The sequence below is a fragment of the Callithrix jacchus genome, chromosome 9, assembly GCF_049354715.1.
Source record: "Callithrix jacchus isolate 240 chromosome 9, calJac240_pri, whole genome shotgun sequence".
Taxonomy (NCBI): Eukaryota; Metazoa; Chordata; class Mammalia; order Primates; family Cebidae; genus Callithrix; species Callithrix jacchus.
In genome coordinates this window covers 104,222,647-104,247,010 of record NC_133510.1, presented here as the reverse complement: position 1 = coordinate 104,247,010, position 24,364 = coordinate 104,222,647, and the positions used below count along the sequence as shown (strand labels likewise).

Sequence of the window (24,364 nt, the reverse complement as noted above, 5' to 3'; positions counted from 1 at the left end):
TGAAGCAGGATATTTCTAATATTCTAGTCTATGAGGACTTATAAAATTGGGTAGATTATCAAATCCTCAATTTGTGACATATTCATTATGGCTTATATTTAAAATACTCCACTATTAAGATTAGGGAAAAAAAGTTCATCAGAAACATAGGCTGATATTTTGCTGGCTATATTGTTTGTTTTTGCATGCTTTTATCCAATAATCATCTGATTTCTTGCAAAGTCCCTCAGATATTCCCCTCACATTAAAGATCTATGATTCCTCTTATTCTATGAGATGAAAATACAACAGAATTTCAGAAGAGCCAGCTGAAAATATTCCATGTGCATAAATTTATTTTAAATTTTATTGCATCACATTATACAAGCATTAATCATGGCTTTATGTTGACTATTTAAATGTGAAAACTCGTCATTCATGTCAGTACTTTTTGACTATTTACAAGTAAGGAATTTCTATGTACTTTATATATCTCTGTATTTGTATGTACATATGTAGGAATACATGACTATACATATGTACACACAGAAATACATCTATGGCCATACACATAGCTATAGATATGTCATATATAATCATCTTCTCAGAAAGTCTAAAATTAAAAAAAAAGGAAAGAAAAAGTTGTAAACAGGGTCTTGTCTGTGTTGTTGGTGACATGGAATTAGGACCATATGATGACATCCTAGGAATGTGTGTCCATGTGTCTGAATACCCTTTTTAGCCCAGTGTCTGTAAAATTCACACGGATAGAATGCAAAAAAGGTAGCAAACAGGCTGAAAAACAGGCCCAGTATACAAGTTCCCCTTGATTTTAAAAACATGAGAATGTAACTGCCCATTATGTGCATGCTTGCTTGGTCAAGAATGGTCTATGAGTAGATAGCAATTGTGCGCTGGACTGCAATGTGATTTCACAGCAGTGTGACTCCAACACCAGTCCTCTACTAGATGCTGACCCTCCTGCGGCTGCCAGTATCTGCAACATGCACTGCGGTTGCATTTTTAGTCATTCACTTGAGTGTGCTTTTGCACAGCCAGGAGAAGTAAACATAATTCAGGTCCTTGGCCGGGAAAGGGACTATTTTCTGGAAAGAGAAAATAAGACATCAAGATCCTATGTATACACGATTGCTTTAAAACATGATGTACAATGGTTTGTATTTACCATGCATCAAAGGCATTCAAAGAATCTGTAACTCTGTATGGAGTCAGGGATGGTATAAACATTTTTTGCCTGCTTTATGGGTGAACAGACTGAGTTGGAAAGGTAGTCTGAAGCAACATCACATCCTGCCAACTATTGGGGAAATATAGACAGACAGGCAGACACTATGCTTTCAAGCAAAAATTAGAAATGGCCTTTTTGGGAAGAAAGCAGCCAGTACTGGTGGGGCCAGAAGAAATTCTTCATCAAGTTACTGGTCTTGCAGCCCAGGACAGCCCTGTTACACCTTGGTCTCTGGCCGCTGAGGCTTTCAGGAACAATTCTCTTTGCTAATATCTGCCTCTCACCCACCCAGAAAGAAGGGGCATGTTTCTCTGGAGACACTAAAGTAAACAGTCCCGCTGGAGGAAAAGAGAGAGGAAGCTTTGTTTCAGGGAACACCTAGGCCAACACATGAAGACCTTGAGTGACAGGCCAGAGTCCAGCAAGAAGACAGAGAAGTGTTGCAAGAGGTGTGTGGGAGGGGAAGATCAAGCAAAATTTGCTATTATTAAAGTAAAATCCAGCCTCTTTTGGGTTGGGAAGCTTCTAAGGACTTTATTTTGATCCCTGTTACTGCAACAATAGTAAGCTTTGCTTCGGGGAGTTTAAAGCACCCTCCCAACCTCGGAGTGGCTGCAGGGGTTGAGCACGCCTCTCACCTACATGATCACGGCCACTCATTGTGATGCGCTTTTCCATTCTTCTTCCTCTCCTTTCGTTCCTTCTGGAGACGTTCCAGTTCTGCTTCATACATCATCTCCTGAATCAAGTACTTCTCTCTTCTCATTCGATCCCGTAGGTCTTTTGGGAGGTCTGGGATCAGATATGAAATGAGGTGCTTTATACAAAACACGAGGTGCTAAAAACACAGAGGAGAATGCAGTCAGGTCTATTGTGCATCCTGAATGAGGTTGGGGAGTTGGCTCAAGAAGGATATGGAGCCTCTGGGGTATGTGGAGAGTGGAAAGAGGCCAGGGGAGGCATGTGTAACAAAAGATGATAGGACAGGTGGGGCCTGAACTGGTCTGATGGCACCGCCTAGGGAATATAGAAAGAGAAGTCCAGAAGGAAGGTGGGAAATGAATGGTCAGACAACTAATTCAAAGGAGAGCCAGAAGAATGTATACTGTGTTATCAGAAAACCCAAGTATGAAGCTAGTAGCTTTGACTGCATAAGGGCTGTCTGTCTACCTGAGGATGAATTATTTAATTTCTCTGAGCCTCACTCCACTCATCTTGAAAATGAGTATTGTGAGAATTATAAGAAAATGTTTAAAAATGACTTGAAGACTGTCAAAGGCTTTATAAATCTTGATTGTAAGAATTATCAGTGGGCCTAGGGAAATGATCATTTCAGGAAGAAGCTTCCTTTTCTTTTTGGTAAACTGCCACAAATTCTTTACTTGGAATATTAATAGCTGGAATTCTGGAATTACTGTCACTTCTGTTCATTTGTATAATGGTGACCAGTGAAGTACTAGATGACAATTTAAAGGCTCTTACAATTCAGAAGTATTAAATAAAGACTAAATCATGGTCAAATGACAATGCTAAGTATCATTTTATTTAAAACTTGATAAATTTGGTGATGCATGGATGGCACAAAATTCTGCCAAGTAAGAAGCTTTTCTGTATATTCCTCATATTTTCAAACAGTTAATAATAAAATATTAAAAGAAAATGGAAAATTCTATTTGAAAAGCCAAATAACTTAAGGCAACCTTTTAAAAATTTTGTCTGACAGATTACAGCTGAAGTCTACCAGAGGTACAAAAAAGAACTGATATCATGTCTACTAAAACTATTCCAAAAAAATGAAAAAGGAGAGACTCCTCCTTAACTCATTTTATGAGGCCAGTGTAACCCTGATACCAAAACCTGGCAGAGACACAACGACTTCAGGTCAATATGCCTGATGAACATCGATGCAAAAATCCTCAATACAATACTGGCAAACCAAATCCAGCAGCATATAAAAAAGCTTATTCACCATGATCAAGTAGGCTTCACCCCTGGGATGCAAAGTTGGTTCAACATATGCAAATCAGTAAATGTAATTCATCACCTAAACATTACTAAACATAATACTTCAGAATGTTGATTATTTAAACAACAGATGCTGGCAAGGTTTCAGAGAAAAAGGAACACTTTTATACTGTTGTTGGGAGTATAAATTAGTTCAACCATTATGAAAGACAGTGTGGCAATTCCTCAAAGAATCTACAGGCAGAAATACCATTTTACCCAGCAATTACATAATTTGGTATACACCCAAAGGAATATAAATCATTTTATTATAAACATACATGCATGCATATGTTCACTGCAGCACTATTCATAATAGCAAAGACATGGAATCAATCCAAATTCCCATCAATGATAGACTGGATAAAGAAAATGTGGTACATATGCACCATGGAATACTATGCAACCATAAAAAGGAATGAGATATGTCCTTTGCAGAGACATGGATGGAACTGGAAGCTATTATCCTCGGCAATCACAGGAATGGAAAACCAAACACCACATGTTCTCATTTATAAGTGGGAGCTGAATGATGGGAACACATGGACACATGGTGGGAAACAACACACACTAGGAACTGTCAAGGGTGGGCTTGGGGAAGGGAAGGGAGAGCATCAGGAAGAATAGCTAAGGTATACTAAGCTTAATACCTTAAGCTAAGGGACACTAAGCTGGGTGATGGGTTGATCTGTGCAACAGACCACCATGGCACACATTTACTTATGTAACAAAACCGCATCCTGCACATGTATCCCAGAACTTAAAAATAAAAAACAAACAAAAAAACCCAAACAAACAAGAAGTTTTGTCTGAAAAATTTTAAGACAGTGGTTAAAAATTATCTTCTTTAAAGAAAGTTTGAGCCATTGGTAAACTAATTTCCAGGGAAAAGCAGTTAATATTTTCTTCTCTTGGTTCCCTGGAATGAAGGAAAAAGCAGTGATAGAATAGTCTTGAAGAGGTCTAGGAAATTTTTGATCCAAGCCATGAGGCAACCTTGGCTTTTATTAATCCAGCTTTAAGATATGTGACAAGAGATGAAATGTCCATTTATGACTAGAGTCATAGAAATGCTAACTTTTTATGGCAATTTTCTTAAAACAGTAAAAGAAAATAGATAATATATTTTTACTGACATATATAAACAATTGCTAGAAAGATTTTACTTTATAATTCCATTTTGAGTCTTAGCTAATAAATACTTATTTGGATGCTCGAATATAAATAATTCTGTGATGATATACAAGTAAATGTACCACTCCTAATACCCAGTCCCATTGGAAAATGCTTATGATCATGTTGGGAAATCCTGATAACTATTTGAAAATCATAAATTAATTATACGAATCAGTTTATTTCAGTATGTGTGGTAACAATGGCAATAACTGGAGACACTTAGAGTGAATCTCAAACTTGACAAAAACAAGCAATGGGGAAAGGATTCCTTGTTCAATGAATGGTGCTGAGATAACTGGCTATTCATATGCAGAAGAATGAAACTGGACTTCTACCATCATATACAAATTTAACTCAAGATGAATTAAAGACTTAAATGTAAGACCTCAAACTATAAAAATACTAGAAGAAAACCTAGCAAATACCCTTCTCAATATTGGCCTGGGCACAGAATTTATTGTGAAGTCCTTAAAAGCAATTGTAACAAAAACAAAAATTGCTAAGTGGAATCTAATTAAACTAAAGAGCTTCTGCACAGCAAGAGAAACTATCAAGGAAGTAAACAGACAACCTACAGAATGCGAGAAAGTATTTGCAAACTATGCATCCAATAAAGGTCTAATATCCGGAATCTGTAAGGAACTTAAACAAATCAACACATAAAAACTTCATTAAAAAGGGGGGAAAGGATACAAACAGATATTTCTCAAAAGAAGATAAACAAGCAGCCAAAATAATATGAAAAAAATGCTCAGAAGCTCTAACATTGGAGAAATGCAATTCAAAACCACAATGAGATATCATCTCACACCAGTCAGTATGGGTCTTATTAAAAAGTCAAAAAATACCAGATGCTGGTGAGGTTGCAGAGAAAAGGGGACATCTGCACACTGTTGGTGGGAATGTAAATTAGTCCAGCTACTGTGTAAAGCAGTCTGGCAATTTCTCAAAGAACTAAGGGTGTAACTACCATTCAACCCAGCGATCCCATTTCTGGGTATAGACCCAAAGGAAAATAAAGCATTCTACCAAAAACATGCATGTACTCATGTATCAGTCACAGCACTATTCACAACAGCAAAGACACGGAATCACTTGGGTGCCTATCAATGGTGGACTGGATAAAGAAAATGTGGTATGTATAAACCATGGAGTACTGTGTGGCCATAAAAAAGAATAAAATCATGTCCTTTGCAGCAACATGGTTGTAGCTGGAGGCCATTATCTTAAGTGAACTAGTGTAGAAACTGAAAACTAAACACTGCATGTTCTTATTTATAAGTGGAAGCTAAACACTGGGTACACATGGACATAAAGATGAGAACAAGAGACACTAGGGACTACCAGAGAGAGGAGAGAGGGAGGGAACAAGGGCTGAGTAACTTCCTATTGGATATTATGCTCGCTACCTGGGGAGTAGGTTCAGTCACACCCCAGACTTCAGCATCATGCAATCTAACTTCGTAACAAACCTGCACATGTACCCACTATATCTAAAATAAAAGGAAAGGAAAAAGGAAAAAAAAAAAAGAATGAGTCTTAATGGGCTGATGTTTTCCAAATGTTTCCAAACTATGGTCCCAGAATGCCTACATCACAGTCATTACAGGGAGCTCAAGAAAAGCAAGTCACAGACATGGTATGTCAGAATTTCTGGGAGCGGAGATGGAAAAACTGCATTTTTCCTAAAGTTTAAGAACTATGGCCCCAGAAAATTACATTTAGAACCAACAAGTTTAGATTTTTCCATTAAAAACCGGTGCTGAAATACTTCAATTAAGGAAAATAAAAATATCAAAAAGAGGTTACATAATATGACTCTACTACTTCTGGAAGTATAGATAATCACATTCAAGATCACTATCACTTATTTTTATTCATTACTCCTAGTGACTTCATTATGTCAAAGGAAAAAAAAATTGGGGTGAGGAAACTTACCTCAAAGACAATGATAAAAGCTAATCGAGCAGCTAGGACATGCCAAAACTGCAGTGTGTAGCCATAGGGCACCAGTGAATGAGGCGGGTCACGGTAGTCCCTGTATCTGTGAAGACACAGGAGAATGTTGCATTCAAACTCTGACTTTTCTGATTCTCAAATCTCTTCCACTCTCATTATATAGTCCTCATTCAATACGAGAGAAGTTTAAAAAGTTTCTATATACTAGATATCTGTTGTTTTGCTTGTCCAGCATTTTTCTTCTGATAAAAGAATATTTCTTCTCCTCTGGGGACTCACCTGTGTGGGCAGGATAGGGCTTCCCCCTCCACCTGCCTTATCTCAGCTCAAAAGATGAGCCAGACTCAATCAGTGGCATCACCAAGATGTCTGCTAGAACTATCACTTAGTGAATGATCACTAAGCCCACGGGAGGCAAAAGCCTGGACTGCTGGTGGCCTTTTATGGAAAGAGAGAACCTGCTTGAGAAAGAAGTCAGGAGAGCCATTTTCCCTTGTGGCTTTGATTACAGTGAGAACGTAGAACGTCAAAATGGGAAATCCCCCAAATTGTTTTTTTTTTTGAGATAAGGTCTTGCTCCATTGCCCAAACTGGAATGCAGTGGTGCTATCATAGGTCACTGCAGCCTTGACTGCCTGGACTTAAGTGATCCTTTCACCTTGGCCTTCCCAAGTGCTGGGGTTATAGGCATGAGCCTACAAAATTCTTATAACATCCAAGTATTAGGAGCAAAAGGTGCCATCTGGACTCTTCAAGAGTTGTGCATGAGTAATCTCACTGAGCTTTTGGTGTATGGTTTTATCATCCATTAGATGAGATAATATTGCCTAGCTTAGAAGGCTAATTTGACTAGTAAATGAAGTAACAGTTTCTGGCACAGAGGAGGTGCTCAACAAATTCTCCTTTATGTATGTTTCTATAGAGACACATCAGGAGGCACAGTTTAATTAATTTCCTCTTAGAGGGGAGAAAGAGAGAATGAATGCATATTGCAGAGGCTACTGTGGTGGAACCTGAAATGAACTGGGCCTCTTTCCACACACGTCTGAGTTGTTCAATATTTAGAAATGTGGTGTGATATACTCTGGGCAAGAGAGAGAAACTGAACAAAGACAAGTGCCCTCAACAGCTGTCACTCAAATCCCCTGGGGATTGTCTGTCCCTGAGTCCCTGGAGCAGGGGTATAACCTCCACTATTATATTTTTAGTTTTTCCCTTTAAGCCAGCAGTTCTCAATTCTGACTGCACCTGGTTTCTGAATTCCACCCCCTAACATTCTGTTTTAATTGGTTTGGGCTGCATCCCAGGCGAGAGAAGGCTTGAAAATTCCCCATGTGCTTTTAATGCATTGTTGAGATTGACAATCACTGCTTTAAACACACTCAGCCAGAAGGGGCCTTCAGAGTAAAACCGCCCCACGGTCGAGCCAGCCCAGCTCAGGCGGAGCCACGCTAGGTGCCACACTCACCTGCAGTACTTGAGAGGAGTCCCTGAGAACTCACTGCCATCAGACTCAGGCTCAGATCGGTTCTCAAAGTCAGAAATTCGAAATACAGACAAACTGGCATTCACATAGCCAACCATGCACCTATAAGAGGAAGCAAATTCTAGCATTAGAACACTGATTGCCTTCTGTATCCAGTTCCCTGAAGACCCTGCTTCCCAGACATCCCTGCAATTGTAAATGCCTTTAACTGGCCCTGCCTTGTCAGCAGTACTTGAGTTGAGATGTGCTGAAAAGCCCTGAGCGTGTTGAATCAGGAACAAGTTGCTTGTCTTGGTTCTTGTCTTTTTTATGCAGAATTGCCATTTAGAACATCTCTACCCCAATCAATGCTTTAGTGAAATAGGTAAAAAGAAGCATTACATTATGGGCATAAATTATATTTAAGTCGCAGCTTCTTTTGTTGATGATACACATAAACACAGTTTCTCATTAATGGTTTTATATATATTTGTAGATATTCTCAAAATGTTCCAAATATGATTGGCGTGCATATGATTCTCCCTCCCCAACTCATATTCCATGCTACAGTCATGCTAGACTATATTCCCTGAAAACATCTGCTGTTTTCATGCCTCTGCTCAAGTCATCTTTTCTGTTCGAATTCTCTACCTCTTTGAAAGTGGAAACTGTATTTATCCTTCACTGGCCAACTGAAACACAACACATTTTGGGAAGACAACCTGATCTCTCCAGGCACAATAACTCACTACTTTCCCTCTCTCTGTAGTGCCACTATACTTAGCTCACCATTACCATATCGCTTGTACTAGAGTTGGCAGCATACATGTATGCCCCTGCCTTTGGACTGTGGTTTTTTGGGAGCAGAGCAGGTATCTTAGGTATTTACATATCCCATGACCTAGGACAGTCTCGTGCAGTGTAGGAATCCCGTTAATACTGAATCGATTTGATTTCAGGAAGCTAAAGTACAAGATTCTACCTATTGAGTAGGTAGATAAAATCCAGGATTCAATCATTCTGTCAATAATTCCATTCAAGTAAAAGCACATTTTAAAAATATGACAGGCACATTTTAAAAGTAGCACTCTTAGAAACATCTTTTCTACAAGTGTCTTTAAATAATTTTACATATTGAACATTGTGACACATGAACTTATTGAAATAACAATGTTTAAAACTTTGTGTGAAATTAGCACTCTTAGATAATCCTGTATACATTTTTCTTTAAACAGTGTTTTACATACAAAAGCTTGGGCTTGGGGGTCAAATCTTAGCTCTGCTGCTTTCCAGCCATGTAATACAGGAAAGTTATATAACTTCTTTTTCTTTCTTCCCTTTTTTTTTTTTTTTTTTTTTTAATGAGCTTGGGCCTTTCTCTGTTGCCCAGGCTGGAGTGCAGTGGTGCAATCATGGCTCACTGCAGCTTTGACCTCCCAGGCTCAAATGATCCTCCCACCTCAAACTCTTGAATAGCTGGGACTACAGGCATGTGCCACCACACCCGATTTATGTAACTTCTTAAAGTGACAGAAGTTCTCACCTCAAAGAATCATTGAGGGGATTAAATTAAATTATGAATGTATGACATGTGATATAGATCTTAGCCTGTCAGTAAAATAAATGCGGGTGATGATTATTCATTTTTTTCTTGTATCTAGCAGGAGGTCCATAAATAATTATGGATTAAATGAATAAATGAGGATCTTCAGATTCTCTTCATTAACACATCTGGCATGGTTATTCCAAGCGGCTGAACACTAAAACAAAATGATGACATGAGCACAGTTCTGAGAACACATGGGTTCTGTGTGTTATCTTGCTCAAGACAAATCACTGGCTTTATCATGGCCTTAAAAGAAATGAACCAAGCTGAAGGCCCATTTGTCAAGTCACTCATGGGTAAAAAAAAAATGGTCAGTGGGTGTGTAACATGCCTTAATCCAACTGCTAGCAGGCCTCCCTTACTACCTACTCTCTGAAAGTGTAATTCAGAATGATGTCTCCCTTACCTATGAACTGTCTAGAACTGGACATGAAAATAAATAAGTGCCTTGATGATAACTAGCTGTCACAGAGAGGGAGTAAGTTTTAGCGAGTCTTTCACAAGATCTGAGCTGTGGGAAAGGAAAGGTGTTCTGGAACTGGTGAAAAAAAAGGCCCAGCACTGAAATGGAATATTCATGACCCCTGCTGCACTCTTATCTCACAGAACAGCCCCAAGGCTTTATCAAGACTAATGCTGCTGTCCATTGGTTGTTCTGCTCAAAAACTACATTAAGAAAATTTAAATTTAAACAAAACACCTGTCTCATGGACCTATGCATGTAATGACAGTCCTAAATCCAAGTTGAAAATGTGGCTCTAATGGGTGGTTTCTCCTGGGTGCAAAGCATGAAATGTGGACCTAGTATATGAATACACAGTTATCAGCCATGTACACCTTCCTTTTATTTCATTTCCATAATTGGGGAAAAAAATGGATGGCTAGGTATTTCACTAATTCCTTTCACCTTTTGTAGACTGTTAGCTATTGCCAACATCAAATAGTTAAGGCCATCATCAACTCAGGCAAGTGAGATTTCTCATACTTTGCTGTATAAAGTTCAACTAGTGGCATGCAAGTATCAACTCATTGACCCACTGTTATAGCAGGAAGGTCACAGGTAGTAGAGAGACCATGTCTATCACTGGGTTTACCAACAGGAATGCTACATATCCTCACTGTGACCCACCACCAGCTCCCAGTGAGACAGAGGAGATGAGGCTACACTGATGATCAGGGAGAATTGAGAAGTACAAAGAAAAAAGTATCAGATAAAGGTAGAGTTTCCTGCGAATATAAAGTCAGTTGTCTTAAAGGACTGGCAGATGGCCTCTGTAGGCACATCCAAGATCTAGAAAATGTCTTATATAGGGCAATGCCATTTGGATGAGGATGCATATCTCTTCCATGTAACTTCAGAGAAGACCACACATTCATTTACAGGTGAGAATTCTGCCATAAACACCATTCACCACTTGTTGTTTTCAATCCTTTAATACATAAAAAGGGATGAGCCAGCAATCACTGTACTATTCCAAAGGCTGATGACTTTCTACAGCTTGACAATTCTGCTACTCTATGACTTCAATAATTTCTAAACCATTTCTAAATTGGAAAAAGAAAAAAAATCTGAAAAGTAATAGACTGGCCAATGGGGCAGAAAGTAAGATTCATGAAGAAACATACATAAATGTAACTATGAATACATGAAAAATGACCAGTGAATTAGAAGATAAAAGATCTATAAGTTGAAAGTGGCAGAAGGCTCTTAAGTCAAAGAGAAAAGGTAAAAAAGAAGTGAAATGAAAAGCTCTGAAGAGCCTAATAAAATTGATTTAAGGATGCTATTAGATACATTTTAGTCACCATGGACATTGTTTTAAATCTAATAGGTTGTTAAAATTCTAAAGCTTTGATTCTCTATCAATTGTGCATAAAGGTTTCCATCTTATTTTTTGATTCCCCCTAAAACAAGGTAGATTTCACCATATTTGAATTTGGGAAAGAACCAAAAACCACTGGGATGGAAACTCCAGGGGGTTTACAGTTAAGGGACAGCCCCTAGGTCTGTGAGATGCAGGATGGAGAGTGAGTTGAGGCTCAATCTTCATGTTGGGCTCCCAGAGTTACTCAGCCTTGTGATTCTGGACTTAACCTCTTTTAATCTTTTCCTGCTCCTCAAAATGAAGATTATAATGCATATCCCACTCCTGGGCTGTTTTGAGAATCAAATGTAAAACATATGTGAAAGTGGTTTTAATGAAGGTATGCTGTTTTAGGCTAAGCCAAGCAGAGACTGTCGATGATAGTTGCAATTAGAAAGAAATGCAGGGAAAATGTGGCACATATACACCATGGAATACTATGCAGCCATAAAAACTGATGAGTTGTTGTCCTTTGTAGGGACATGGATGAACCTGGAAACCATCATTCTCAGCAAACTGACACAAGAACAGAAAATCAAACACCGCATATTCTCACTCATAGGCTGGTGTTGAACAATGAGAACACATGGACACAGGGAGGGAAGCATCACATACTGAGATCTGTGGGGTGAACCAGGGGAGGAAAAGTGGAGGGTGGGGAGTTGGGGAGGGATAACATGAGGAGAAATACCAGATGTAGGTGATGGGGAGGAAGGCAGTGAATCACATTGCCATGTATGTACCTATGCAATAATCCTGCATGTTCTTCACATGTACCCCAAAACCTAAAACACAATTAAAAATATATATATATATAATCTATAGATTGCTGCCAAAAAAAAAAAAAGAAATGCCTGGGCAAGATAATGTGTCTTTAAATTTCTCTTAAGATGGGTTGGTATGCTCACTGAAAGTTGCTAGATAATTAGTGTTATGGCCACATGCTTATATTAGTCAACAATTTTATAGAAGCCTTTTCAAATATCTGGATTGTGAGCTTTATGAAATTACTCAATCATCCATGCCTTAGCCCATTTACAGAGGATTCATAATGAAAGTGAACCCAGCCCAGGTTTGCATGAGTTCAGTTGATTTGATTTGGTGGCACTTAACTCCTTGGGGTCGAACACTTACAATGGCTGTAAAGGACAAATTATCTGGCTCAGGCTAGTAAACCAGGGCTGCTTGTGTAAGTAGACAGCAGCCCAGGTAGTGTGATTTCTGGGTTATTAAGAAGACCCTGTGATCCCCAAACACACCTCACTCTGACCTATAGACATCAAAGTCCTAAAATAAGAATTTAATTATTTTGGCTTTAGCCAAACAGGGATTTTTGAAGTATGTTAAGACTTCTTATACTTTTTCCAAGGTACAGGAATAAAAACTAGGTAATTTGTTATAAGTTTGACTAGGCTTTATCTAACCATATATAGAGTGCCCTGGCTTTGCAAACCACTGAGGCAATGCCATAGAATTGATCGCCCCTAGGGAGTTTAGTCCACCCAACTTGCTTCAGGTAATATAGGCATTGGTCAGCTCAATACCCAGGAAAAAATAATTGACTTACTTATTCCACAAATACTTACTGAGGACCTACTGGGTACTCAGTACATAGTTCTGTATTTCCTATGTAAGATCGGCAGAGTTTATACATAATGGCACAATGTAAATCAGATTGTAACTACCCTTTTCCAAACTCATAAAATGACATAACTATATACATATCATACACTACCTTTTTGCTATACATTAGCATATCACATATTTCTAAACTCATAGTGGACAGAGGTTCGGGAATGGCGAAAATGATTAGTTGTTACTCTTACATTGGATTCCATCTAAAACCTGTTTGAGTTGTATGTCCTCCAACTCTTCAGTAGATGAGGACGTGTTTTCTTTGGCTGAGAGTGATATTATTTATAATAAATCATAATTCCACCTCCCCTATCACAGGCCTCTCCTTCTGGGTGTGTATCCCATATTCTCCAGTGAAAAGTCTTCTGTCTGAGTGTCCAACCTCAAAAAATGTCTAGAAATAGAAATTGCATAATGGTTTTATAGCAAACTTACTTTTGCCCAGCTTCTCCTTGGCCTGCACAAGGTCCATACTTATAAGCATACACCAAGCGAGGGATAAAGTCAGATGTTATTGCTATGACAAATGCATTTGTAATAACAGAGAGAATTCCAATGCCTTCAAGAATTCCATACCAAATTCCTATTCAAATAGAAGTGTTGTATTAGTTCCATACACAAAGCAGAGGTAATAATTATGAAAAAATGAGGGAATTCATTTTTAAAAGTCCTTTTCATGAGTCCTTTCTTCATCTTTCCAAATACTGACTGTTGCAACAAGGAGGAAGGGTTTGTCCAAACAACTTGGCACTAAAGGAGTTTCTATGGAAGTGTCTACATGTTCATGATTTAATAGTCCGGATCATACATGAAGCAGAGAATTCTGGTCAATGATAAAGTTCCAAAATACCATCTGACAGGATCAGCATAAATAATGTCAAGCCCCACCAGACTGGTAGCTCCTTAAGGGCATGGATAGGGTCCCTTTTGTTCATCTTTGTGGGCGCTGCCCAGGACACACTGACCCAGGGTAGGTGCTCACTGAATGTGTGTTTGTTTCATATGAAGGTTAAAAGACTTCATTAGCAAGACCATCCACATGCAATTCTCTTCCACACATATTGGTTGGGTGATTGCCTGCTGTCTGCTAACCACTGGATGCAGAAATGAATAGAAAAAAGACAGTTTTTGATCTGAGGCAGCTCTCATGAGGACTGCATCTGATTCAATTCAGCATCTCTAGTCAAAGACCAAAGTTTGTCTCTGTCCTTAGAAAAACTGGATTGTACTTCAAGTAAATTGAGCAAACATTTAGGAAAAAACAAATTAAGCCTAAGAAAATGGAAGATCTATTTTAAAAAGGATGTAAGTGATAATAAATCTAAATTTTAGATTCTGTAATCTTAAGATAGAAACAATCAAATTGAGAATCTATTTAAGCACAAATTCTCTAGCACTGGAAATTATAAAATTCCAAATAGGCAGCTTTACTTCTTGACAAATATTATTTAAAACTAATATAATTATTCATTGCAAAAATCAGGTGAATTATCTTAAGTGGAGACCATAATTAAAAATCTAAAGTTTATGGGTTTTAAAATTTTATTCACCAGATGGTTAATATTTATTTTAAAAACATACCCAAATCCAACTTACCTATGTCTTTGGCCCTTGAAGCTAAAGGTCTCCTCCACTGTGTGACAAATTTGTAAGCATCAAGTCGAATTTCAATTATGTTATTCAGTAAGGCCAGAAGTGGTGCTAGGGGAAAAGCTGCCACAAAAATAGTTGTGAATCCAAATTGAAGAACTAGGAAAGAAAAAAGGAAAAAGAACAGAGAGTATTGGTTTTCCATTACTATTTTCACAGGGCTCATATTCTGAATATGTGATTGTTTTAAGTCCCATTTTTCCCAATACAGAAGCACAGGGTGTGACATCTCTTTCAGAAAGATGGCCATGAAACTGGGAAACTAGGTACTTCCTGGGCCTGGAAGCAATGAGAACACCTAGGATCCAGATCTTGTTTCCTAAATATCATTCTCTAACAAAAGGAATCAGTGTTCTTTGGAGGAAGGTTTAATTCCAGAGCTATGGTAGGGACAATACAGAAGAAGCCTGGAACATCTTGTGGTGCCAGAAAGGAATGCTCAAAAAATGATGGGGACATGCCAATAGAACACAAAACAAACTGAAGGCACACCTAATGGCCAAATCTGGAACAATCTGTACAAAACAAAATCAATAATGAAAGCAGGGGGTTATGACCCAAAGACTAAGTATCTAAGTCCAGACTGATATAAATATATACCTACATAAATAAATAATTGATTGAGTAATGTAGATAAGGGATGGCTCTTCCTTATGGTAGAATTCTAATTAATCAACATAGGAGAAATTATGAAAATTAAAAAATCACCATGAGTCAAACATCACAGTAATAATTTTTGTAGGCAAGAAATATCAAAGAATGCCATAATTAGTAGGAGGAAGTATATTGAAGAAACTAGGGTATTTATGGATTCTTAAAGTATCTCCTCCCATAATTTTTACTAATTACAAAGGGGAAAACAGTAACTTTTTAGCAGAGAAATTGGAAAATCTCTCTCTCTCTCTTTTTTTTTTTTTTTTTTTTTTTGAGATGGAATCTCACTCTGTCGCCTGGGCTGGAGTGCAGTGGCGCAATCTTGGCTCATGCAACCTCTGCCTCCCTGGTTCAAGTGATTCTCCTGCCTCAGCCTCTTGAGTATCTGGGATTACAGGCACCTGCCACCATACCCAGATAGTTTTTATATTTTTAGTAGAGACGAAGTTTCACTGTGTTGGCGAGGTTGCTCTCAAACTCCTGACCTCGTGATTGACCCACTTCGGCCTCCCAAAGTGCTGGGATTACAAGCATGAGCCATCGCACCCAGCCGAAAACACCATTTTAACCAAGTGTTCAAAGTTAATATCACCAGTAGTAAGACATAATGATGTCACACACCCCTGATATGATGCACTGAGGAGGATATAACATCATTTCTGTGGTATTCTTGCCAAAAATGAATTGCCCCAACCCAATCATGTAAACACATGAGACAAACCTGAATTGAAGGAGCTTCTACAAAACTACTGACAGGTACTCTGCAAATGTGTCAAGATCATGAAAAACAAAGACAGACTGAGGAATTGTCATAGATTAAAAGAAACTAATGAGACAATACATCTAAGTGAATGTTGCATCTTGGAAGTATTGTGAACAAGAAAAAAGTTATTACTGGGAAAATGCAAAATTCAAATAAAGTCTATAGATTAGACAACAGTATTATATTAATAACTTCTGGTTTTAATAAAAATGTAAGATGTTAACATTAGCAAAAGTAAGGTGTAGAAACTACTGTTTTCGTAACTTAGCAAAATAAAATTTTGTTAAAAAGGAGGTGGTTTCTGATGCAAAATAACCAGTCAGCACAATGGAAAATAAAAAAATAAAGTTTACTGGGCATCATGGACAAAAAGTATTTGACTGTTTGAATGACCATATATGTATACATATAAGACTGTAAAAATAGTAAAAAATATATTTACAAACTTTATTTTAGAAAGTAACAAGAAGAAAACAACAACTACACATATATAGCATTTTCTATGTAAGAACAGGCATTGTTCTAATTACTTCATATAAACCAACTCATTTAATTTTCATGACAACCTTGTACTACTATTAGCCTCATTTTACAGAAACTGAGGCACAAAGAGGTCACGTAACTTGCCCAAAATAAGTAACTAAGAAGGGAGTCTGGCTGGGTGCAGTGGTCCACACCTGTAATCCCAGCACTTTGGGAGGCCGAGGCAGGTGGATCACAAGGTCAAGAGATCGAGACTATCCTGGCCAACATGGTGAAATCCCATCTCTACTAAAAAATGAAAAATTAGCCAGGCATGGTGGCACACACCTATAGTCCCAGCTATTTGGGAGGCTGAGGCAGGAGAATCACTTGAACCTGGGAGGCGGAGGTTGCAGTGAGCCAAGATCATGCAACTGCACTCCAGCCTAGCAACAGAGTGAGACTCCCTCTCAAAAAAAGAAGGGACTCTAACCCCAGTGGTGTAGCTCCAGAGTTCTGCATATTCCACTAACCTTATCTAGGTGACACTGCCACCTCCAGGTGTCCCCTCTCTTTGGTCACATTCACACTCAGTGCTTGTGCTAGGTGGCTCTTTACCCACCAATAAATGTGGGCATTCCCCTCTGTTTCAACCGTGGATTTATTTTTCTCCTGGCTTCTCTCTTTCCTTGGGTAAGTCCATCTACTCCCGTGACTTCACTATTCTCTCTCTGATAAGGGTTCTCAATTCTCTATCTCTAACCCTGACTCTTTTCAGGGAATTTCCAGTTGTCTACTATGCTACAGAAACAGCACTCCCCAAACCAATCTCTAATCTCATTCTTGAACCTATTTGTCCTTTTATGTTCCTCCTTCTTTCCTTCCTTCAGAATCAACTTACATAAAAACCAGTTCTCAACTAGCTTAGTTTTGAGAATCATTAGTCTTTTAGTCCTGACAATTACTCTTCAGAAATATCTCTCATTTCTCCCTCCTCTCCACTTCCCTATTTGAGTTCAGACTGTGATGTTCTAACTGGCTTTTTTTGCCTCCAAACTTTCAGCTCCCTTCCCTATTATTCTGCTGTCAGTGTGCCTAAAATGTTGGTTCAAGCCCATCACTCATGTTTCAGTAGGTTCTCATTGTCTACAGAATAAATCCCAAACTTTTCACCATGCCATTCAAGGATCTCAATAAATTGACTCCAAGCAAACTTCCAAGCCTCCTGTTCAAATAGACCCCACACAGAAGACTGGTTTCCCAAACAATCCTCTACTCTGGCCACACTAGTCTTCTGATTTTATAGGGATACAGTATATATGCACTTAGTGTTTCTATGACTATTTTGATGAAATTCTATTCTTCCTTCAAGAGCACATACAAATGTACCCTCTTGAGTCTTTCACAATTGTAATTAACTGCTGCCTCCTCTGTAGCTGCCAAAACTCTGCTCACCACCATAAAATTTACTTTGTCTTGATTTTATGGTGTTTTGCCTTTTTCCCCTTTCGCAGTGAACTTCATTAAAGTAGGAATAGCAGCCTCTTCGTGTTTCTATTTCCTACATACTCACTAAAGGGGTTTTTATGTATGGGAAGGACTTGTCAGATACCAAATAATGCTAGTTCAATGACTGACATATAATTACAATGAAGAAAGGCCAGAACACAAAGAAAACCTATCAGGTAGAAATAAAACTGACAGAGATGATTCTTAACAATCACTAACAGTACTAGATGTTATGGACAGAAAAATGCAACTAAAGATTAGTTTTTCAAAGTTGTATTTATAATGAAAATAACTGCAAGTTTAAAAGGAAAATGTGTTCAGATCATTGGTAATTTTTGTTTGCCTGACACCTAATGAGTTTCATTATCTAGTTAAATATTAAGGCCAAAGTCAAACTTGCCAATCATTTTTACATAGCACATGATACTAGTCTTGAAGTGATTAACTATGATGCCCATTAATTACTGCTTTTTTTTTCAAGGGAAGAGACTTGTAGCATAGAAGGTAGATTTTTAAAAATTCTTTGGAAAAAAAACTTTTAAATATTGGAGCGCACAAAGAATGATATAACGAACTTCCAAATACCCATGGAAGAGGTAGAATTAACTCTTGGTAACGTTTTGTCATACCTGCTTCATATCTTTTTACAAATAAAATAAATACTATATGGATAAAACTGAAGTTCCCTCTATTTTTGCTGTTGAGTGGTCTCTCCCTTCACAGAAATAATTTCTGACATGAGTTTTGCATGCATCCTTCCAGTTCATTTATATATATATGTATATATATATACAAACACCCATATATCAATAAATTATTCATAGTGCATATGTAATGTAAACAATATTTTTGTGCCTAAACTTTACATAATGGTATCATTATTTACAAATTTTTTGCCTTGTTCATAGTACATATTTTTGAGATATTATCTTGATCTATATAGATGTAGTTCAGCTTTTAACTGTTTTATATTCTAATATGTAAGTATACTTTCTTTTAATTTACTTCTTCTCAGACATTACCTCTTCAATATAACTTTTTCTTATTCTTTATTCCCTCTGGGACTTCTATTACAAATATTTCAGCCTTAATGGCTATTTTGCATATTTCTTATGTTTTCTGCTCTGTTTTTCTATTATTTTCTCTGTGCTTCTGTTTGGATCTTCTTTTTATTGATTTGTCTTCAAGTTCACTAATTTACTGTCTTAATGCTGAGTCAATCTGCTAATTTTTTTTTTTTTTTTTTTTGAGACAGAGTTTTGCTCTTGTTGCCTAGCCTGAAGTGCAATGGAGCGATCTTGGCTCACTCTGCCTTCTGGGTTCAAGTGATTCTCCTGCCTCAGCCTCCTAATAGCTGGGATTACAGGAACATACCACCATGCCCAGATAATTTTTGTATTTTTAGTAGAGACAGGGTTTTGCCATGTTGGCCAGGCTGGTCTTGAAATCCTAACCTCAGGTGATCCACCAGCCTTGGCCTCCCAAAGTGCTAGGATTACCGGCATGGGCCACCATGCCTGGATCTGCTATTAAACATATCAAATGAGTTATTAGTTCCAGGTTTATATTTTGTAATTCTAGAGTTTTTAAAATAGATTTTAATTCTCTTTTAAAAGTCTCCATTTTAAAATCATTTTTGTGAATACCTTCTTCTATTTTTATATATAAATCATACTTATTTGAAAGTCTGTGTGCTAAACCCTATTTCTGAATCATCTTTGGGTCTCCTTTTTCCTCTTATTAGTCACATTTTCTTGCCTTTTTGCATACCTAGTAATCTTTTTATTGTATGCCAGACATGTAGAGGCTCTAGATTGAGGGTCAGCTAACTATGGTCTGTGGCCAAATTAGGCCAACCATCTGATTTTGTTTTTTAACCACCTGTGTGCTAAAAATACTTTTACATTTTAAATGGCTATATTTAAAATGGCTGTAAAAATGTCTACATAATTGCCTTGATTTTGCCACTGGCTCAAAAAGCCAAAAATTATTGACTATCTAGGTCTTTAGGAACAAATTGGTGATACGCCGCTCTCAGTGATGTTCTTTTCTACCACAAAGAATTCATCCTGGTGATGTTAAGGCAGATAAGACAGATCACTTAAAGCTGGTCACAGATTAGGCTGAGTTAGTGCTGACAAAGAGTTTTTGTAAAGCTTATTCCACCTTTGATTTGCTCTTGTTCCTTTGCTGTGATTGAGAACCTGGTGAGTCCCTATCCTTAGCTCTGAAAGGCAGTAAGAGGCTCAGTTCTGCCCTTTGAAAGGTTTTAAGGTTAGCTCTTCAGCCTCTTGCCCATCACATCTTTAAAGTGTTGCATTATTAAATAATTACTTTACATAATGATAAAAAGGTCAATTCAATGGTAAGTCAGAATAATCCTAACTTGTATGTACATAATAACCCAGTTCCAAAATACGTAAAGAAAAGGTGACAGAACTAAAAGTAGAATAAGATAAATCCACAATCATACTTGGGGATTTCAACACTTCTTTTTTAGTAACTAGTAGATAAGATGCACAACATTTAATAAGGACCTAGAAGATTGGAAAAACACAATTAACCAATCTTGCCTAATTGACATAAAAATGTAGAGCATAATACCAAACAACTAATAGCAGAACATACTTGAAACATTTATCAACACAGATGGTATAAAGGAGCATAAGGTAAACCTTAATATAATATGTATATTATATCAAAAGTCAAAATAACACAGAGAATGTCCTCTGATAACAGTATAATTAAATTAGAATCAATGATACAGCAATAAATAGAAAATCTTTAGATGTTTTGATACTAATAAATTCCTTCAAAATGCAGAGTCAAAAATAAATTACAAGGGAAATGGAAACATCTTGCTAATAAAACACAACATATGAAAACTTGTGGGACACAGCTAAAGCAGTATTCATAGAGAACATTATAGCTCTGAATTCCTATATTAGAAAAACAGAAAAGCTGAAAATCAGCATCTTGAGATCTTGAAAAAAAGTAAAATTAGGCCCAAAGGAAGTAAAGGAAGGAAATAAAGATAAGAGCAGAAATGAATGAGCTAGAAGGCAAATATATGGTGGAGAAAAGTCGACAAAGCCCAAAGTTAGTTTTTCTTTTGAAAGGTTAATAAAGCTTTAAGGCAGGCTGTTTTAAAAAGGGATAAAAGCACAAACTATGAAATTATAAGTGAAAAAAGGACATCACTATACACTCTAGATACATAAAAAGTTAAGGAGATATATAAACAACTTCATGCTACTAAGTTTGAAAACTTAGATGAAATGAACAAGTCTCTTGAAAAAATATACAACTAAAAAACAGCTAACAAAAACAGATGTTAGAAGAAATAAAAACTGAAATAGTTCTATGTCGATTAAGCAAAACAAATTTATAATTAAAGTTCTTCTAATAAAAAAATTTCAGGTCTTGCTGCTTCACTGTAAATTCTTCCAAGTATCTAAGTAATAAATAATAGTAATCTTACACAAACTGTTTAAGAGAAAAGGAAAAAACATTACTCAATTATTTTAAAGGGCCATCATAAAAATGATACCAAAATATGAATGAAATGAGAAAGAAAAACTAAACTATAATAACTTCCATGAATTTTTATATAAATATCATAAACAAAATATTAGCAAACTGAACTTGGTAATTTAAAAAAATGCATTACGACCCAAGTATGCATTTTTTCCAAGTTTGCTAGGTTAGTTTAACAACTTTAACAACAAAAAATAATCAATGAAATCCACCACATCAGTAAAATTAAAAAAAAATGCATAATCATTTCAAGAGGTTCAGAAAAATGACATGATATAATGTAATAGCTAGCCATGATAATAACTCTCAGCAACCTAGGGATATATAAAAACTTCTTTAAGGAAACAATAAAAAGTATGTACAAAACAATATAGGTAGCACCACACTTAATGGTCACATGTTGAACACTTTTACCCTCAGGTCAGAAACAGTGATGTCCAATATCACCAATTTTATCTGGCATTATATAAAAGGTCTTACTGCATTTAGGCAAGAACAACAAAAATATATATAATGACTAAAAAGGAAAATGTCAAGTTATCATTATATGTGGATGATACAATTTGTATATACAGGTAGAAAATCCCAAGAAATATATAAACAACTACAATTGATACTAGATGCTAGCAAGTTTGCATGATAAGCAAATATACAAAACAATATTTCCATATATTAATATTAGCAACAAAACATTAGAAAATATAACAATAAAAACATCATTTGCAGTTGCACAAAGATTCCTAAGATGCCTAGAAATAACTCTAAGTTTTACAAAACCTATATACTAAAACCTACAAAAAGTATTGCTGAGAAAAATGTAAAAGATATAAAAAATAAATGCAAAGGTATACCATTTTTATGGATTGGGAAAATATGTATCTTCAAATTGATGTAGGAGTTCAATTTAATCCCATCTAATATCTCAGTAAGATTTTTATGCAAATTAGAAATCTGATTCTAAAACTTATGTGGCAATAATTTTGAAGAACAAAACTGAAATTTCTTTTCATTTAAAGGCACCATTAAGAGAATGAGAAGTCAAGCCACCAACTGAGAAATATTTGATTTGCAACATCTATACCTGACAAATGATTGATATCCAGAATATGTAAACACCAAATCACTAAGAAAAATACAGATACCCCCAATAAAACATGGGCTTGAATGTAAATTCAGAAGAGTTTATCCAAATGACTATAAGCATATGAAAAGGTGTTCCACGTTATTATTTATCATAAAATTTCAAGTTAAAATCATGATGAGATACTGCTGCATACCAATCCAAATGGCTAAGACAAAAACACATGTTTTAGTAAGTATGTGGAATAACTGGAGCTGTTCCATTATTAGCCAGAGCGTAAACTGGCACAGCCCAGTTTTAAAGACTGTTTTCAAGTGTTTATTAAAGACAAACAAATGCACATCTATGGCCTACTAACTCCACTCCCATGTAAATTCTTAATTAAAAAACATCTACATACGTTAATCAAAACACATGTACAAAAATATTGATAGAGGTATTATTTATAAGATCCTAAATCTTGAAACAACACAAGTGTCTATCACCAGTAGAATGGTTGGATAAATAATAATACATTCTGATTCAGAAGCCTACAAGATCTGCCAACTACATAATAGCTCATCTATTGGCACACTGATGCCTTCACTTCTACAAGTAAATTTGCCTTTTTTTCCCTGACTCAAGCTTGGCAGAGGCTTTGCTTTTGTTAAAATGCAGTTACCTAGCATGTTATTTTTTAGAGTGTTCAGGAGTACATTTCATGATATGTGGAGGGTTAAGGGATTGATGGTGGCATGAGGGTCTGTATGTTGTGTCAGGGCAGCAGGGGACAAGGTTGGGGCTTATCTGGGAGTGGAAATGCAAAACAGAACAACAAAAACAAAAACCAACCCAGATGACTAAGGAAAGATGAGGGTTGGTGTCAAAGACAAACTGCCTGTTTCATAATTTGGCTTCTGGTCTAAATTCTAGGAATACTATACAGCAATGAAATGAGGTTCTACCACCTGTAGCAACATGGGAGAATGTTAGAAACATGATATCCAACAAAAGAAGTCAACTACAAAAGAGTATGTATTCTACAGTTTCATTTAAATGGACAATAACAAAGGTAAAGTTAATCTATGGTATTAGAAGTCAGGAAAGTGGTTAGAGAGGGTGTTAGAAATCAAAGAGGGGACAAAGAAGCCTTCTTTGATGTTGATGATAATCTACTTCTTAATCTACCTCACTGGATAGCAACATTTTCCTATAAAGAACCAGAGAGTAAATATTTCAGGCTTTGCAGACCAGACACTCTCTGACACAACTAACCAACTCTACCGCTGCAGTGTAAAAGCAGCCAAGACAATATGTAAATAAATGGGAGTTGCTATGTTCCAATAACAAATTTTACAAACACAGACAGTGGACTGAAGTTGACCTGCAGGAGATAGTTTGCCAATCTCTCATCTACATAGATTTGGTTACATTTGTGTGTAAATTTGCAAAAATTCATTGATCTCTACACTTATGAATACTTTTTCACTATTATACTTCAGTGAATACATTTTAAAGTATATAACAAAGTGGGGAAGTCATTAAGAAAATAGCAAAAACAACGAACAGACATGAGCAGTTAGATTTCATCAGTGTGTTTGTGATGCTTCTGAGATTTGTTTTGTGCTGCAAAGATACTTCAGTATTTGGAGTACTACCAAATGCTAGCCACACAAAAGGATCTTTTTAAGCACTCAATACAGCAACATTATTGTTCATTGTCTTCTTTATGGGAGAAGAATCCATTAAGGGATCTCAAAGTGGTTAGTTCTCTTAATGAATTCTCTTTAT

General features: G+C 36.7%; 1 protein-coding gene across 10 annotated transcripts in view; it reads right to left on the bottom strand.

Moving 5' to 3' along the window:
* Nucleotides 1-317: 317 nt before the first annotated feature.
* Nucleotides 318-24,364, bottom strand: part of ANO4 (anoctamin 4) — a 423,664-nt gene continuing 399,617 nt past the window's right edge. For 6 of the 10 annotated variants that reach the window (XM_009004454.5, XM_054238771.2, XM_078338108.1 and 3 more), the window contains 6 exons: nt 14,535-14,687; nt 13,374-13,521; nt 7,836-7,955; nt 6,347-6,452; nt 1,867-2,066; nt 318-1,085 (listed from right to left, as the gene is read on the bottom strand). In XM_009004454.5, coding sequence (XP_009002702.5) covers nt 1,875-2,066; nt 6,347-6,452; nt 7,836-7,955; nt 13,374-13,521; nt 14,535-14,687 — 719 coding nt within the window. In that variant the 3' untranslated portion in view covers nt 318-1,085; nt 1,867-1,874. The remainder of the gene's footprint in view (nt 1,086-1,866; nt 2,067-6,346; nt 6,453-7,835; nt 7,956-13,373; nt 13,522-14,534; nt 14,688-24,364) is intronic. The other 4 variants (XM_009004455.5, XM_078338107.1, XM_078338109.1 and 1 more) reach the window with 1 other exon arrangement.